At 43.5% G+C, this 16151-nt stretch overlaps 1 protein-coding gene across 2 annotated transcripts in view; it reads right to left on the bottom strand.

Annotated features, from left to right (window-relative positions):
* Window positions 1–1434: 1434 nt before the first annotated feature.
* Window positions 1435–16151, bottom strand: part of fibcd1b (fibrinogen C domain containing 1b) — a 97235-nt gene continuing 82518 nt past the window's right edge. The window contains exons 7-8 of one of the 2 annotated variants that reach the window (XM_058054082.1): window positions 6937–7116; window positions 1435–5371 (exon numbers count right to left, since the gene is read on the bottom strand). In XM_058054082.1, coding sequence (XP_057910065.1) covers window positions 5106–5371; window positions 6937–7116 — 446 coding nt within the window. In that variant the 3' untranslated portion in view covers window positions 1435–5105. The remainder of the gene's footprint in view (window positions 5372–6936; window positions 7117–16151) is intronic. The other variant, XM_058054083.1, reaches the window with a different exon arrangement.

The raw sequence follows: 16151 nt of genomic DNA, 5'->3' as shown, positions 1-16151 counted from the left end.
ATCTACAGTAACCATGACTGCAGGTGTTGTTCATTTATGGGTCACTTAAGAGGTGAAACGTTGCCTTTAGGGTCGCAGGTTGACCCTGGGTGAATGACAGCTTAGCTTCCAAATATGAAGGAGGATTGTCCCTCGCTTCTAACTTTGCAACAGCTCTTCTACTATGATGTGTAGTTGGTGTTTAAGCCACACCCCTCCCAGTCACTGCTGCTCAACATCCAATCAAAGACGAGAGGATGATGATTTTTGACTCTCTCTGCCACGCACGCCACTGCAACACCATTTCTACACAGCCCCCCCCCCCCCCCCCCCCCCCCCCACCATCCATGCTGATAAATACTTAAAGTCCATTCTCCAGCAGGAACGCACTGACAGTGACCAAAAAGCAAACAGTCACATGCGTTTCATTCTCAGCTCTCCGCCAACTGGGCTCCACATCAAACTTTGATGAGAACAAATGTTCTCGCGGTTCCATTTTACATTCCAATCTCTGCTGGAAGCTTCAGGCTGTCGTGTCCGAGTGAAGACGAGGCCAGGCGGGGAGATCGCATCCCATCCCCTCGGGTGTTCACGCGGCACAGCCATAGCAACAACAACACCGCCGCCGCCACCGCTGCTATCAGCGTCAGAGCCGGCAGGCGAATACACCGTATCAGATCAAGAAACAAAATGGACAGAATTTAATGCTCGGATGCACCGATATGAGGATATAGCAACACCTTCTTGCTGCTCCATCTTAATCCAGCTGGCAACACTGCACAGTCAAGACAGGAATGCTAATGAGGGGCTAAGTCAGGGGTGTCCAAACTTCTATTTATCCATCTATATTATACTGTATATAATATTACAACGTATAATAATATATTCATTAGCAGGAGATATTTCCCAAGTCCAGATCTTATTCCAGTTGGAATAAGTACGATGCATCATCCATAAATCTTTGGCTGATCTGGAGTCAGGGTGCTCAGGAAAAAAAACAGCACATACTTTACGCCTCTCCAGAATAAGGCAATTTATGTCGGCTGCCAATGTTTCTCCTGGACAGAATGAATCCCCCCCCCGACACACGGCGGATTATTGGCGGTCCATTTATTGAAGATCACACGTCCTCTTCAATGCACCAGCGCCATTGTGCGCTGACTCACACTCCTTCCATGCAATTAACGCTAGCCCGCTTTTTAGGCCTCGTGCTGACACTCTGGTTGGAACGAGTGGCGCTCTTCGGCGGAAGAGAGCTCTCTCGTGCAGCTGACAAAACAAACAACAGTAAACTTCAGGTGGGATGAGACCAGGAGGGGATAGAAACAAGCACACTCACCAGACTCTTCATTAGGCACACCTGCACAATCTAATGACATGGAACGCAACGCTGCCTTTTAGTTGTCTGGAAGTGCAAACACACGTTTTAAGTTGGTGTTAGGTTGGTGGTAAAGTATGGTGTACTACCAGTCAAGACACATTGAAATACAAGTCGTAGTATTCTGGCCACTAGGTGGCAGTAATGGCACCACATATTCAGACTTGACCTTAACTCTGCGTGAAGTCAGCCATGGAATGTCTCATATGATAGAGAGAAAGAAGGTTCTCCTCTCATCCTCTGTGGAAGTGGTTAGCCCGCTAGCCAGCAGATGTCTCGAGACCCTGCAGCTTAATTTTGACATTTTATCTCATAATTATGACTTTTTAGGTCATGATTTTGACTATTGAGATGATAATTTTGACGTTTTTCTTCAGAATTATGACTTGTTAGCTCATAATTGGGACTTTTATATCAGAATTCTGACGTTTTAGCGTGTCATTTTACCTTATGTTTATGTATAACAATTCAAATTGTTCAAATATGACATGATGGCCACAGTTTGAAGCTGGAACAGATAATTTCTTTTTCCATGGTTTTCTAAGGTAGAAGCAGAGTAAAAAAAAGGTTGGACCTGGAGAGCTTTCAGCTTTGCTATATAAGCAAGACAAAAAAAAGAGTACCTTGAGTACCTCCCCCATTTATAAAATGTGAACGTTTATTAAATGCTGACAAGAACATTAAAACACAGAATCAGGATTCAGCCAAGTAACAATCTTCACGGGAAACCAAGGGAAAAAAAAGAAGAGCTAGTTAGCGCCGCGCTGCTCGGACCACTGAAAAAAGCTGAGAGATAGTAACGAGAAGGGAAGGAAGGAAGAGAGAAAGGAAGGAAGGAAGGTTTATGAGTGGAGCAACAAGGCAAGTAAATAAGGGTGCAGAGGAAGAAAGCTACGTGGGGGCTATCATGGCGACGGTCTGCTTGGTAATGAGCAGGATGAAGGCTATCAATCAGCCAATAACTCAATTCAACAAAAGTGGGGGGGGGTCAGGCTCGAACATTTAGCTAACAAAGCAGCAACAAGAAGCACAACATGGGGTGGGAGGGTGGAGGTCTTGGGGGGGAGGGTATCTGGGGTGCAAGCGCAGTTCAACACAGTACCAGTAGGTGGCGTCCACTCCATTGGTTTCACGATCACGATAAGTAAAAGCTCGTCTAACTACGGAGAAATCCTTCAACACAAAGAGCGGTGGAGGGGGCGGGGCTAATTGTACGGAAGCATCACATGACTCGGACACGTAACATACAGACTGAGGCCACGCCCACACGTACACAGGTTGGTTTAAAAAACAAATCCTTGCTAGGCTAACAAAATAAAGAAATAATATATTTAATGTATTATGTAACATTCCAATCTGATCCACTTTTTTTATAAACATTCCCGAGGTGTTAAATAATAATAAAAAAGTAAATTTAAATGAATATAATGAAAACTAGTCAATCAAAGGAAATACAACAATGAATAATAAAAATAGGAATGCTCCAATTAGGATTTTATGCTGCCGATTCTGATGTCGATCATCCATTAGTGATATTGTCCGATATCGATCACATGGATTAACTGTACATTTTACACTCGAGTTTAATGTGGTGCATGTTTTGAAGTCATGGAAAAGAAATGATCGATAATATGCTAAGATAACTAATATGGAAAATGAATCATAGTAGGAATCTGTTCTTTTAACTCAACAGAGAATAAACTTAGTTTAAACTTTCCTCACTGTTAGAGCTGTCAACTATTTGTCTTTTATTAACGACTGGCAACATTTCAAATGTACACGACTTTATTTAAAAAAACAAATCAACAAAAGCAAACAATAAAGGATGCAAAAGGATCACATGGCTTTCTCCGAGGGCACCAGTGTCGCCCCCTCCTGGTTGAAAATGATAAATGTCATAACTCCCTTACATGTGATCCGATCGTCAAAATTTTTTTCATGCCGGGACGTGACCGCGTACCCGCCTTGGCACCGGTGTCGCCCTCTCTTGGTTGAAAATTGAAAAGTGTCGTAACTTCCTTAAGCCTTATCGGATCACCCCATTTTTTGTTTTTTTTTACGGCGGGTCCGCTTGTGTGCCCCCCCCCCCCCCCCCCCGACTTGTGATTATTATTATTACTATTCCAATCCAGGGTGTACCTCACCTCTCGCCCGAAGTCAGCTGGGATAGGCTCCAGCACAGATTATTGCCTGTGCCTATTCTTCCTCCACGAAATGACTTTCTTCCTGCTTCTGATTTTCCACCTGACGGGGGAAAATGCTGTAAAAAAAAAATACCCATGTACGTGTGGAAGAAGCCTTTGTCTTCCTCTGTCGCCGTACACACGTTTGCACACACACACACACACACACACACACACACACACACACACAAACACGCACAGTCCAGCTGCTGCCTCTCGAGCGGCTTTGTGTTGATGTTTGTTGCATCCTCGCGCCATAAAAACATCAGCCAAGTGGGGGTGTGTTTGTGCGGGGGGGGGGCATGTGCGTGTGTTTTAATTTAGGACACACCTCTGTGCTTTGCGAAGGGGTGGGGGTGGGGGGGATAGAAGGGGAGGTTTACAGCGAAGAAAGACCGCAAGGAATGAATACAAGTCATTGCTCTGTGCTACACTCCAGCTGGCCACTAGGTGGAGGCTTTGAGCAGGAGTCCAGCCATGCAGAGTCTTTTACGAAAAACGCTTTATTCTTTATCCATAGTCCGGTGTTTGTTTGTTGTCGTTTCGAGGACAAAATCCAGCAAGTTATTCCTCTTCTCTTCGTCTTCTGTCCTGTCGCTTTATCTGGATATTTTTTTCTTGCATGTGTCGTAGCATTGTAAGAAAACATAGTGACATGCTCTAAAAGTCATACGCTGTACAGGGAAATCTACATTTCTTGTTTTTTTGGTTTTTTTTTTTTAAATCGTCTGGTACATCCAAAGAAATTATTCACCAACAGAAATAAAAAGACGTAAAAATCTTCAATTTTTGAAGTTTTTTCTATATATAACGTTTTTCTTCTTTATATATATATATATATATGTATGTATATATATATATATATATATATATATATATTTATTCATCGTTTTTTGTCTGTGTGCTTTATGCACACATGGTAGGATTCTACCCAGGGAGACGACTTAATTTGCATTGACAGCCATAAAAGGAAAACAAGATGAGATGTACAGTATACATATTGATAGCATGTAACACACAGAGAAAGGCTTTTTTTTTGTCTGTAAACAAAGTTTTGGTTCACGTGCGCGCACACACACACACACACACACAGTGCTGGGTTACCATCTGTGCACGCCGCAACGTTTGGCTGCAAGTCAGCTGGCAGGCAGTTCAGACAAAGCGACCAATGTGCTCCCTCGTGGCCCAACTTGGAGCAATGAGATTCTCCATTGTCTCCTCCTCATCATCTTCTCCTTGGCGTCCTCTCACCTCATTCACCTCCACTTCCTGTCATTCTTGTGCTCATTCTCAAAGGCCAAAGCCGCCCCCCCCTGTCGTTGCGGGTGAAAGCTCGTCGAGGAGCTCAGCAAAGGAAAACCCGAACTTGCTGGTTAAACTGAAAGTGAGTGTGAGAAGTCGGGGTGAGAATGGTGCTGCTTTCTTTCCCAAAAAACAAGCATGAGACTTTTATGCTGTGATGATGATGAAGAAGGAACGGAGACGTCAAGAGGCAAAAAAAAAAGCAGAAAAAAAGTCCTTCAAACTCGCCGGCGTCTTGCAAAATGTCCTCTCCTGCTCGGCCTTCATTTGCTCTCCAGGTCACGCGTGGGGCGGATCTTCATTTCGGAGAACTTGAGCGAGTACTGCCAGCCCGTCCACGAGGACCACTCGATGCCGTCTGCGTAGGACGTGTGCTGTCCGCGCAGGTACTGCCCGTTCAGGTTGGATGTGTGGCAGTTGCGGTACCACCAGGCGCCGTGGTAGAAGGAGGCGCAGTTGTTCTCCGAGTGGTCGTTGTCGCGGTCCTTCGTGGTGAACTTCATGCCGTTGTGCTTCAGGAGGGAGTCGCCTGTGGTGATTGGAGATGGGAAAAATGAAAAATATACAAGATTCCCTCATTTAAACATACTTTCATAGTTCGAGCATAAAAAACTGTGTTATTAACACAATTAGAGCTCTCTAGACAAGAAATAACACCCCTATAGTCACCTTTACATTCCTATTACTCAATAAAGTAGACATAAGAGATCTAATGGGGAGGAGGGGCGGAGAGGAAGTGATGTCGGGGATTCAAAGTTGAGTTCTAGAGTTTATTATAAATTAATTTAGGAATAATTCCACTTTGAAAAAAGTGACTTCTGAGGTTTGTTGGATATTACATATGACATATCTTTGAAAGATACTGGCCATGAAGTTGTTGTGTTCTCTCCGCCACTCCACTTCTTCCTCACACTCCATCCTTTCTTCTCTTTGGCCGGTGTCACGCTGTGACCTTGAAAGCGGCATGAAGGGCGCCACTGAGCGCTGAATAAAAAGGCCGACTCGCCGGCTGTCGGGTGATGGCTAATAGCTCGCGAGGACATCCGGTGACCTTTAACTCATTGAATCCCCAGACAGCCCCTTTGGTACGGGCCGCTTTAGATGATTTTGACTGATCTTTCAAGGCACACAGAATATTGTTTTCTACGGCTTTATAAGGATGGAACCTACCACAGAAAGAAATCAGAAAGATTACCCTCCCGTCTTTCAGCAGAAAAAAGAAGTTTGTTTCAAACTTTTTCCGTTCTTTAGTAATCAGCAGTAGAGCATAGGGAAGTTTCAGGAAAATGTCAGTTCCCAACTAAAATGAACTATATGAAAAAAACGTCATTTATATGATATATGAGGAACGATTAGGTTGTTTTCATTGCATGGAGTTGATTTGGCAGCCATTTTTTTTTTTACTCCCATATGGTCCTGCATTTCCAAGGATGCGTCTTGTGTGAGTCTTTCACATCCTGTGGAGTGACTTTGATTCCAGGACACTTAAAAAGTAACAACCCCCCCCCCACAGTTTGGAACAAAAATAATGACAACGCTTTGGTTGTTTAACTGCAGGACACTGACAGCAGATGACATATTTTTCCTCAGCTCATTTGTTTCCTTCTCGTTTCCTTTCATACCTGTCTCTTACTTCCAGGCACCTACTTTCCTCCTGTGGTCCATCCCTCACATCTGCCCCCATTCTCTCCACAAAGACGCCCCCCTCCTCCCCAAAGGTTCTGTAAATTGCTTTTTATCCCCAACCTTCTCCTCATTAGGGTTTGTTTATGTTGCACAGGTCAATTAACTGCAGTAATTTAGTCATGGTGATAAGGAGGTGGGTGGGATTGGGGGGGGTTGGGGGTGGCTCCCAGCTTACATGCATTAAAGATGCTAAACCTAATCCAAAATGCTAAGCCAAACATCAGCATGTTTGTTTTGTGTTGCTGGAGTGGATGCTCCAGATGAACTTTCTTACCCATGTCCCATACTGGTACCGCCATCGATACATTACGCTTCCCCTAGATTGAAAATGGCCCCACGGCTGAACTTTGGGCACCCCTGCACTACGGGATCCACATCAAGTACAGCAGCCTTTAAGTGTCAAAGTACCTGCATTGCCTGAATAGTCCCCCACGGTCAACGGGTAGCCGTCCTCATCCGGGTCCACCGAGAAAAGCCCCACGCCAAAGGTGGCATACTGGGCGTACGCCGTGCCGTTCTCAAAGTCCTCCAAATCGATACGCAGTTCATAGTTACCCTGGATGGACAGGGCGTGGATCTGCTTGAGGCCTGCATTGGGTACAAAAGAGATAATTACCAGAAATGTCAGAAATAAGGGTAAAGTAGGAGACTTGGCTCGGTCCCCCTGGGTGCAATCTACACTCAAGTGTCCCAATTGCCAAATTAATGGACTTTAAACTAACTTTTCCAAGGGCCGGGAAGTTGGAGACTATTAAAGTTAAGCATCAAGGGTAAAAAGGTGCACAAATGTGACAATTATGTACCTTGATCCAAGACTGCGGGGTAGTAGTCTGGCTCTCCTGGTACGATTTAGAATAATGGGCTAATTAATGGACTCCAAGCTAACATTTCCAAAACCAAAATGTACGATACACTACAAGAAGGCCGGAAAACACAATGGGAATTGTATGTGGATCTACCAGTTGATCTAGTTTCCTACACTTAACTACTTGTGGTCATGAGCTTTGGCTACTGACTCCTGGGACAAGATCGCTAGGAAGGTCTAGAAACCCCTGATCCTTCGTACTGATCGAGGATGGTCAGGATGACTCCTGAACGCCTCAGGATCTGCTGGGAGGAACCGGATAAAGTAGCCGGGAAGGCACAAACTGCCCCCCTGCCCCCCCGGACCCGACTTGATTGTTTACTGTCCATGAACACATCTTTAAGGGACAGACAGCGATAGAAAATGAATGTATGGATTCACGTTGTATTTAACCAAGCTTCTTGCTTGGTAGCTGATGTGTGTTAGAAGCAAAACAGAAGGCGTTCAAGGTGCTTCCTGCTCTAATTAACGCATGTGATGGTCACCGGGTTTCTAAAGTACCTGTAGTTTTGTGTAGCAAAATCACAAACTTCAACGACTTCAATCACGTCCTTTTTCTCCCCGAAGACTAGAATTAAATCATCATTCAATAAAAAAAATAAAAAATCCAAACAAGAGGCAAGATTCATTGAATCGGTCTCCATGGTAACTCTTGGTACTTTTTCTCGGGCCAAAAAGTCAAGGTTAGAAAAACAGAAGCTTGGAGGGAATTAATCCAAAGACAAAGCAAAAGCCACATGAGGACACCAAAGTAAGCACACTACCTTTTCTAGAAGAAGGTGACAATCACTAAAGCACAAGTGTCGTTAAGATGGGTTGACGCCCCTGCACAAATTGGTAGAGTTGGTAAGAAAAAAGCATCAGCTCGATGCTGATCTTAACATCCCTTGTAGATGGAGGCTAACTGTCTTGCACGTCAAACCATTTTTGTAATCATTTTTCAATCCTAAAAAGACAAAAAAAAACCAGAAAGGTTTTTTTTTTGTGTGCTGCCTCCTCGAGCACCCGCTGTGGCGGAGTCACGCTTCCCAGGGCGGGTTCACTTCTCCTGGGTTGATCAAAGACGTCAGAGGAACTCAACCCCGGGTTCCTCAAACGCAACATCCAAGGCAGGAAGACAAACAACAGAGAACTCAACCCTGAGAGAAAAAAAAAAACACTTCCTTGTGATAGTGCATCAAGAGTTTGTTTGGTTGCCTCAGCTGCAATCTGACAGCTTCTTGCAAGAGCCGTTTCATGCTGATGAGAGCCTCGCTTTACGTTCCAGACCACCTGCGAGTGGAACATTTAGTGGAAAATGTCTTGTTTTTGACACTATAATAAAACCTGCATTATGCTGCTGCCACCATAAGCTACGTTGATGGCATTTTCTGCCAATTTCGGTTCAACATTTGCAATTAAAGTGATTAAGTTTTACCACTGAGGGACATATTCCTGATATATTCATTCATTCATTTTCTCACGAGGGTCGTAGGAGGTGCTGGAGCCTATCCCAGCTGTCCCACTCTGGACTGGTGGCCAGCCAATCGCAGGGCACATATCGACAAACAACCATTCACACTCACATTCATACCTATGGACAATTTGGAGTGGCCAATTAACCTAGCATGTTTTTGGAATGTGGGAGGAAACCGGAGTACCCGGAGAAAAGCCACGCATGCACGGGGAGAACATGCAAACGCCACACAGAGATGGCCGACGGTGGGTATGTGGCCTGCGCGCTAACCACTCGCCCACTGTGCAGTCTTCCTGATATATTATTATTATTATTACAATAATATAATAGGAAAGTATAGTTTTTTTTGTTTTTTCAAAGGCTGCAAGAAACTTCAGCAACCATAACTTCACAGTGGAGGACTCGCGACAAACCTGCTTGCATTTAAAACGCCACAAATAACAAAAGGAACGGAAATAGTTTTGGTGCCGTTCCCCTTTGAAAGAAAGTCTAAGCAGACTAACACTAACACCTAAGGGAGCGCCACCCCGTGGAGTTATTTGACAAACTTCAAAAGACTTGTGGCGTTTTCAGTTTCAGGAAAAAAAAAAAGAAGAAGAAAGATGGAACATAACACACACACACGGCACTATTTATAAAACCGTGCAACTGTATTTACATAACTTTAATTCAGTCTCTAATTAAAGCCCCGGAGAATCTCTACTCCAGTCTAATTTGGAATAATTAAAGAGCAACACAAGTGAAATAAGAGCAGATCAACAATCCTAAACGCTCAGGTGTACCTCCTTGTTAATTAAATGCTATTGTTGAAAAGCGGGCCCTCCCTCCTACAAGGAGGATTTTGAGGTGTTTTGCCAGAGAATTAACACACTGGAAGTTGATTGCTCCGCTGGGGGACGCTCAGGATTTGCTTTTTAGCAACGCCTGGCAGGAAGTGGAATAAACAGCATGTTGTATAGTGTCCTCACACTTCATGGTCCTTATACTAATTAGTTTGGAACGTCCAGAAATATGACTTGTTTGTTTAGACGCACCGCATCATTTCTTTTAACATCTTGGATGATCATCTTACTTTTTGAGATATTTATATATAATAAGATAAATACTAGAAAGTTTCTTGTGTTGTCGCTCTGCTGCCGCCTGCTGCTTGCTCTTTGCAGCGCATCCTGACCAGCAGCAGGCGGGGCCGCTCCTGAGTTCGCACCTGAGTTCAATCATCCATTGACTACTTAAGCCTTGCTCACAGCTGTGCTAATTGCCAGATTGTCCCTGACGCTTCCACGGTTCTTGTCTGCTGCTTGTCTTATCTGGTCTTTGTACTTGCCTGTCCGTTTATGCCACCATATTTTTTGTATTGTTTGCATTTTTGCCTGCTGACCTTTTTCTCTTATTTTTCTTTATCGTTATCGTGCTGACCCTAGTGCTTAAGAGAATTTGCTGCCTTTATTTTGTACTCTTTCCTGTGCTAGACCTTTTGTTGAATAAACATTTTTTGTTCACGTCTTGTCTCTGCATCTTGGGTTCCGGATCAGTTTACTAGTTCCTGACATTAATATTTCACCACTTTGCAAAAACAAAATGAATTCCAGACAATTCCAGACAAAAAGAATAGGCAGTATTATTTGTTTTCTGGTTTGACTTTTTGTGTAAAGAACTCTCTCGTCTGTGGGGAAATCAGCACAATCATCCATAAAGATATTTGTAATTGATACCCTGCATTTCAATGTAACAGAAGCCTTCATAGTGAATGAAACGTCAACTAAAATAACACGCAAACAAATGAATGTGTTAGTGAAATCTCCCTCAGAGTCAAATAAATGCGACGGTAGCAACGTGTGCAATCTGGCAACCAGTCGACGTAAAAAGGTAGAAAATATTCGATTAAAGATGATGAGAAATGGTGCTGATGAGAAGACAAAGACTGTGCCCCGCTATTAAATTTAGCAGCCATCCACGTGGGAGCAAAAGCATTGTTCCATCCATAAAAGATGATATATATCTGCAATTACCTCATTAAACTGGGTCACGCTGATCCATAACTCATTTTCCACAGGTGAGCTTTCACAGGAGGAAGGACAAATTTGCCTTGTGTGAGAGTCATTGTCATTCGTACCTTCATAGTAGATGTGAATGCCGGGAGGCAAAGGTCACGACTGTCTTGAATGATGCTGATTATTAGCTGACATTCCGAGTTAATAAAAAAAAAAGCTAATGGACAAGACCACTGACATGAATGGTTTGATCTGAGATGATCACAACGGGAGATTGACATAAAAATTTAATTTCGAAAATGTAAAAATTCACAATAAAACATTATTTAAAACATAAAAAGCCCAATATATATAATTTAGAAATTATATAGAAATTCTTAAAATAATCAAATGAATAAATAAAGATACAAAAAAAATACAATTTATATCTATATTTTTGGAAACATTTTGGAAATTGAATAATTTGACTACTTCTAAAGCCACAGTAATATGATATTATTAATAATAATAAACGCACAATATCATCTTAATATTTGACTAACTTCATTCATTAAAAGTGATTGTTTCCCTTTAATTAAGATTAAAAATAGCATTAAAGGCGGCACGGCGGTCGAGTGGTTAGCGCGCAGACCTCACAGCTTAGGAGACCAGGGTTCAATTCCACCCTCGGCCATCTCTGTGTGGAGTTTGCATGTTCTCCCCGTGCATGCGTTGGTTTTCTCCGGGTACTCCGGTTTCCTCCCACATTCCAAAAACATGCTAGGTTAATTGGCCACTCCAAATTGTCCATAGGTATGAATGTGAGTGTGAATGGTTGTTTGTCTATATGTGCCCTGTGATTGGCTGGCGACCAGTCCAGGGTGTACCCTGCCTCTCGCCCAAAGAGAGCTGGGATAGGCTCCAACACCCCCCCCCCGCAACCCTTGTTAGGAAAAAGCGGTAGAAAATGAATGAATGAATAGCATTAAAAAAATAACCCACTTGAAAAGATCTTTATTTCCTTGTCAGTAGCTGGCAACATAACCACTTAGCCAATCACAAACCAGAGGAAAACAATTTCCGGAATATTCCCGAATGGACAATTAGCGGCGTGAAAAGCATTGCTTGTCGGTGAATGATAATGAATATATCTACATATTGATTTGAGTAAATGTAAAATACATTGTTGACAATGAAAGGGAGGTATTTAAAAGTGAGTGCGCTATAGTGGACGCGGCCTAAGTAATGGCTAAATATATGTCCATTTTCTAATTACTCTGTGTAATACTACTAATGTCCACAGAGGATGGGCTGACTAGCAATGATTTATTTACCTTTACTGGAGAGTGGGACATGTACAGGAGGTTTTTAGGGTTGCAGCGCTGCAGGCTACAGAGCATCGAGGGACGGGAATAAAAGTTTTTTTTTTTTTGAAAGGAGGATGCCTAAATCCACCGGAGGAATGATTACACTTTTCTATGCCGCTCGTGACATTTCTCAGAGTTAATTATTCATCATGCTTTTCTCCCTCAGTTGCTGGGGGGCAGCTCCTGAGACAGCCCAACAGGAGACAAGAAGCCTCCATAAGTCAACCCCTTCGTCAGTGTTTTCGATCCCCCACCCTCTCTGCTTTCACTTCCATCCTTTTACCACATCTTCCTGTCATACTCTGCAGAGATTGCATAGGGAGGACTTACAAGTATTTCTTTTAGCCACTAGGACAGTCGTCTTATAGCGTTTGGTCCTGGCGTTTGTTGCGGTGGACATCATCGCCTCTTGAGGGGGTTACGGAAAAGGTTTCCCATTGTCGTCGACATCAAAAGACGGAATAAAAAAAAAAAGGACAGAGGCAGGTGTACTCACAAGTGTGACACCCTACCCTCCCCGCGCTCCCCGCCCTCATCACGCTCCCGGAAGGCGGCGGTGACATTTGGTGGGACAAAGAAGCAAGAAGCTGTCAACTCTTCTTTTATGTTTAAGCTCCTTCTTGCAAAGACCGACCCCGCTCCCCAAGACCGCTATCCCCCTTTTCAGAAGATTTCCTTTAAAATCCTGTCTCGGGGCGTTTCATGTTGACAGGAGGAAGGGTATAAGGCAGTGCTTTGCAAATAGTGAGGCGTAGTCCAGGAAATTTCTCTTCTTTTGGCTCAGCTCTCTAAGAAGAGACAACTCTTTCGGCTCCTCGGATTTTTGTTGTTGTTGGTTAATAATTTCTTACCGAAACACTTGTGTGTATTATTTGTAAACACACATTTTTACTAATCACATACTTTGTCCAATTACATGCTTTACTTTAACAGAAAAATAAATCGAGGAATAAGACTCGTCCATTTCAAAGAACCAGCTCTAAGAGTCTTTTCGTTCACAAATGTCCCATCGCTAGTCTTTCTTCATCTTTGAACAATGCTGGTGCCAGCAACTAATACAGTGGTTTGTACAAATAAATACATATCAGGTTGTCAACACTATTTCAAACCGGGGGTTTAGAGGTGTGAGAAATTTCAAGCCAATCCCACTCATGGGTCTCAATGACAGTGCCAGCATACGGTGTATGCATTCTATTTGCTGGGTCTAATAGCTTAACGATTAGCATGTTAGCTATTTTGCTCATGGAGGAAAAATGTAGGAACGTTAGAGAAATGCCTTGGCACTTTCACTACTTAGTTACATTGTTAGCGTGTTAGCATTTTAACTATATTTCTCCATCTGTCAGCAAATACATACATGGCATGATTTACGGACACCATAGAGCCACCTTGGCACTTTTGGTACTTTGGTGTTAGCATGCTAGCATCTGATCTATTCTACATATATCTAAATGCACATACAGACATGGCATGATGCTGGGAAACTACAATACTTTTGATACTTAGTAGTAGCTTTCTAGGTGCTAACTATTAGAATGTTAGCATTTTAGGTATTTTACTCATGTCCAAATGCTAATACGTACATGTCATGATGTAGCGATACTACAGAACTGCTTTGGCACTTTTGGTACTTAGTGCTATCTTGCTACGTCCTAGCATGCTGACTGTTAGCATGTTAGCATTTTAGATGATTTCTCATGTCTACAGCAAATGCATGTACACGCAGGGCACGGTGTAGGGACAATATAGAACTACCTTGGCACTTTCAGTACTTACTCATCTTGTTAGGTGCTAGCATGCTAACTGTTAGCATGATAGGTCTTTTTTTATTTTAATGATGTCAAAATGCAAATATATATGTGGCATAATGTCGGGTCACTATAGAACCGGCTTGGCATTTTTGGTACTTATCATGCTAACTGTTAGCTCATTTACACATGGCAACTGTGTGATAATTGACTACTTCCAGGAAGAAAGGCTAAAGAGAAGCAATAACCTTAACTGTCGTATCGTTTGTATTGTGCTGCACTGGCAATGTTGTCTGGTCTTGAGTTCAGCAGTGTTACTGTAATACAACTACATTCATATGACAGTATATAGATATGGAAGTATACGTACACTTGAGGTATACTTTAGATCTACCTACTGTTTTTTTTAGTTTGAATTGTGTGTTTTGGTAGAGTGTGTTTTTATTATTCACACACAAACCAGCACCATAAACTTGACTGATAGATGCGCACAAGTGCAAAAACAGCCCGAATGTTCCCATCACGGTGGATGGCGTTTGACGGAGAACGCCGGAGAGACGTGACGCGCCAAACGTCGTCTCTCCCACGTGGAATCTATGCCGACTTCTCCCCCGGCTGCGGGGAATAAAAACATTCCTCTTTATTCATTCAGCGGCGGTGGCAGACGAAGCGGCTCGGTCCCCAGGCTGAGTCTAACTTGGGAATAATTATCATGGGAATGTTTGTTCACTTCGCTAAAAGCGCTCTCATTACGCCTCTCAGGAGCGATATTGCGTTATCTTTGAAGACGCCCGCATTATTAATACATGCTGCTCGTCTGAGGCTGTCACCATTTTTCAGTAAATTAGCACCGAGTTGTTGGTGGGGGGTCGGGGGGCGGGGGGTGGTGGCGCACCTCGCTGTGACTGACAATGTCAACATAATGATGGATTGTGTAAATAATGTCACTACCACAGTGATTTTAATTCAACAAAGGGGTCAAAGGTGTGGAAGGGGGCCTTTCAAAGGAGCGGTGACGCTGCTATGTTGGAACCCGAAGAGCAAATTAGTCCCAGATAATCACCCTTTGCTTTGTATTGAGTTATAATGGCGATGCTGCAAGCTGAATAAAAGCATGTCAAATGTTAACCTGCTAATGGTAGCAGGTAGACAATGCACTCCCATCAATTACTAACACTACAAAAAGAACAGGAAGTACTTATTTGTGTACGTAGACGGAAAAATATGTACTGATTTTATATTGAGTTGTGGACTCCTGTAGAGCGGCTGCACACGATTTATAGATCTTCCAGACTTTACACCTCTTCCTGCAGTGTTTCCATGGATTTCCTGACTCGAAAACGATCGCTTTAATCGACTCCACGCCCCGGCCCTCCTAGGCATGCCTCCTGCTGAGTCCACTCCGCTGTGATTGGTCACACTCCCAAGTGCTCCCAAGGACTTCCGGACAGCTGCCGAAACCCTTTTGCTCGATTACTTACACAAAATACACACAGTCAGGACACTAATGAATTGTTATTTACAGCTTTCTTTTCGCACTTCAAAACGATCAGTAACGTTGGAAAAGCATCGGACTTCAGCAACAGTTTGGTGGAGAGTGTTGGCCCATGTTCATAAAATAGTCCCGTTGACAGATGAGCATATTTATCTCTTACTGGCTGAGAATCAGAAACTCCAACAGTTTCTGCCTGATGCTCGCCAGTGCTAAACAAAATTAGCTCTGCGTCACACTGGGAAAAAAAATATTCCTCGGTAGCCATTACTCAACTGGGCATGCCCATATTATTCCCAATATGGGTCCGGTTTGTAGTCACATCCGGTTACTACTGTTTTCTTGGTATGGTATGCCGATGTCAAACGTTTGTGTAACTTCAGAGACATTGGTTCAATTCCACATTGTACAACCTCAGGTGAGCGGAGAGACCAGGATGGAGGTTGAGGGTGGCTTTCTAGAGAGAGCGAGTCATGTGGACTGAGGCGCTGAAACCACATCCCCCCGGCTCCCTCTGACGTGCCAAGGCCGCTTCGTTTAAAGCTGAACTCGACTCGACTCCCTCCCGACGGCGAGCGCTCCACCGATTCCCTCCTCCGCCAGCTGTCACTCCGCTCCGCGTTCCGTCCCAGCACTCATTGGAAATGAATGAACGCCGGCGCGCTCGGCTGCTTGTTGACGCCGTCGGTGTGAGCTCAGAGCGAGCTACAAGCCGTGGAGCAATA

Source organism: Doryrhamphus excisus, chromosome 2, assembly GCF_030265055.1.
Source record: "Doryrhamphus excisus isolate RoL2022-K1 chromosome 2, RoL_Dexc_1.0, whole genome shotgun sequence".
NCBI classification, from domain to species: domain Eukaryota; kingdom Metazoa; phylum Chordata; class Actinopteri; order Syngnathiformes; family Syngnathidae; genus Doryrhamphus; species Doryrhamphus excisus.
Note: the sequence above shows the minus strand (reverse complement) of the source record. Positions and strands in the feature narration are given on the sequence as shown.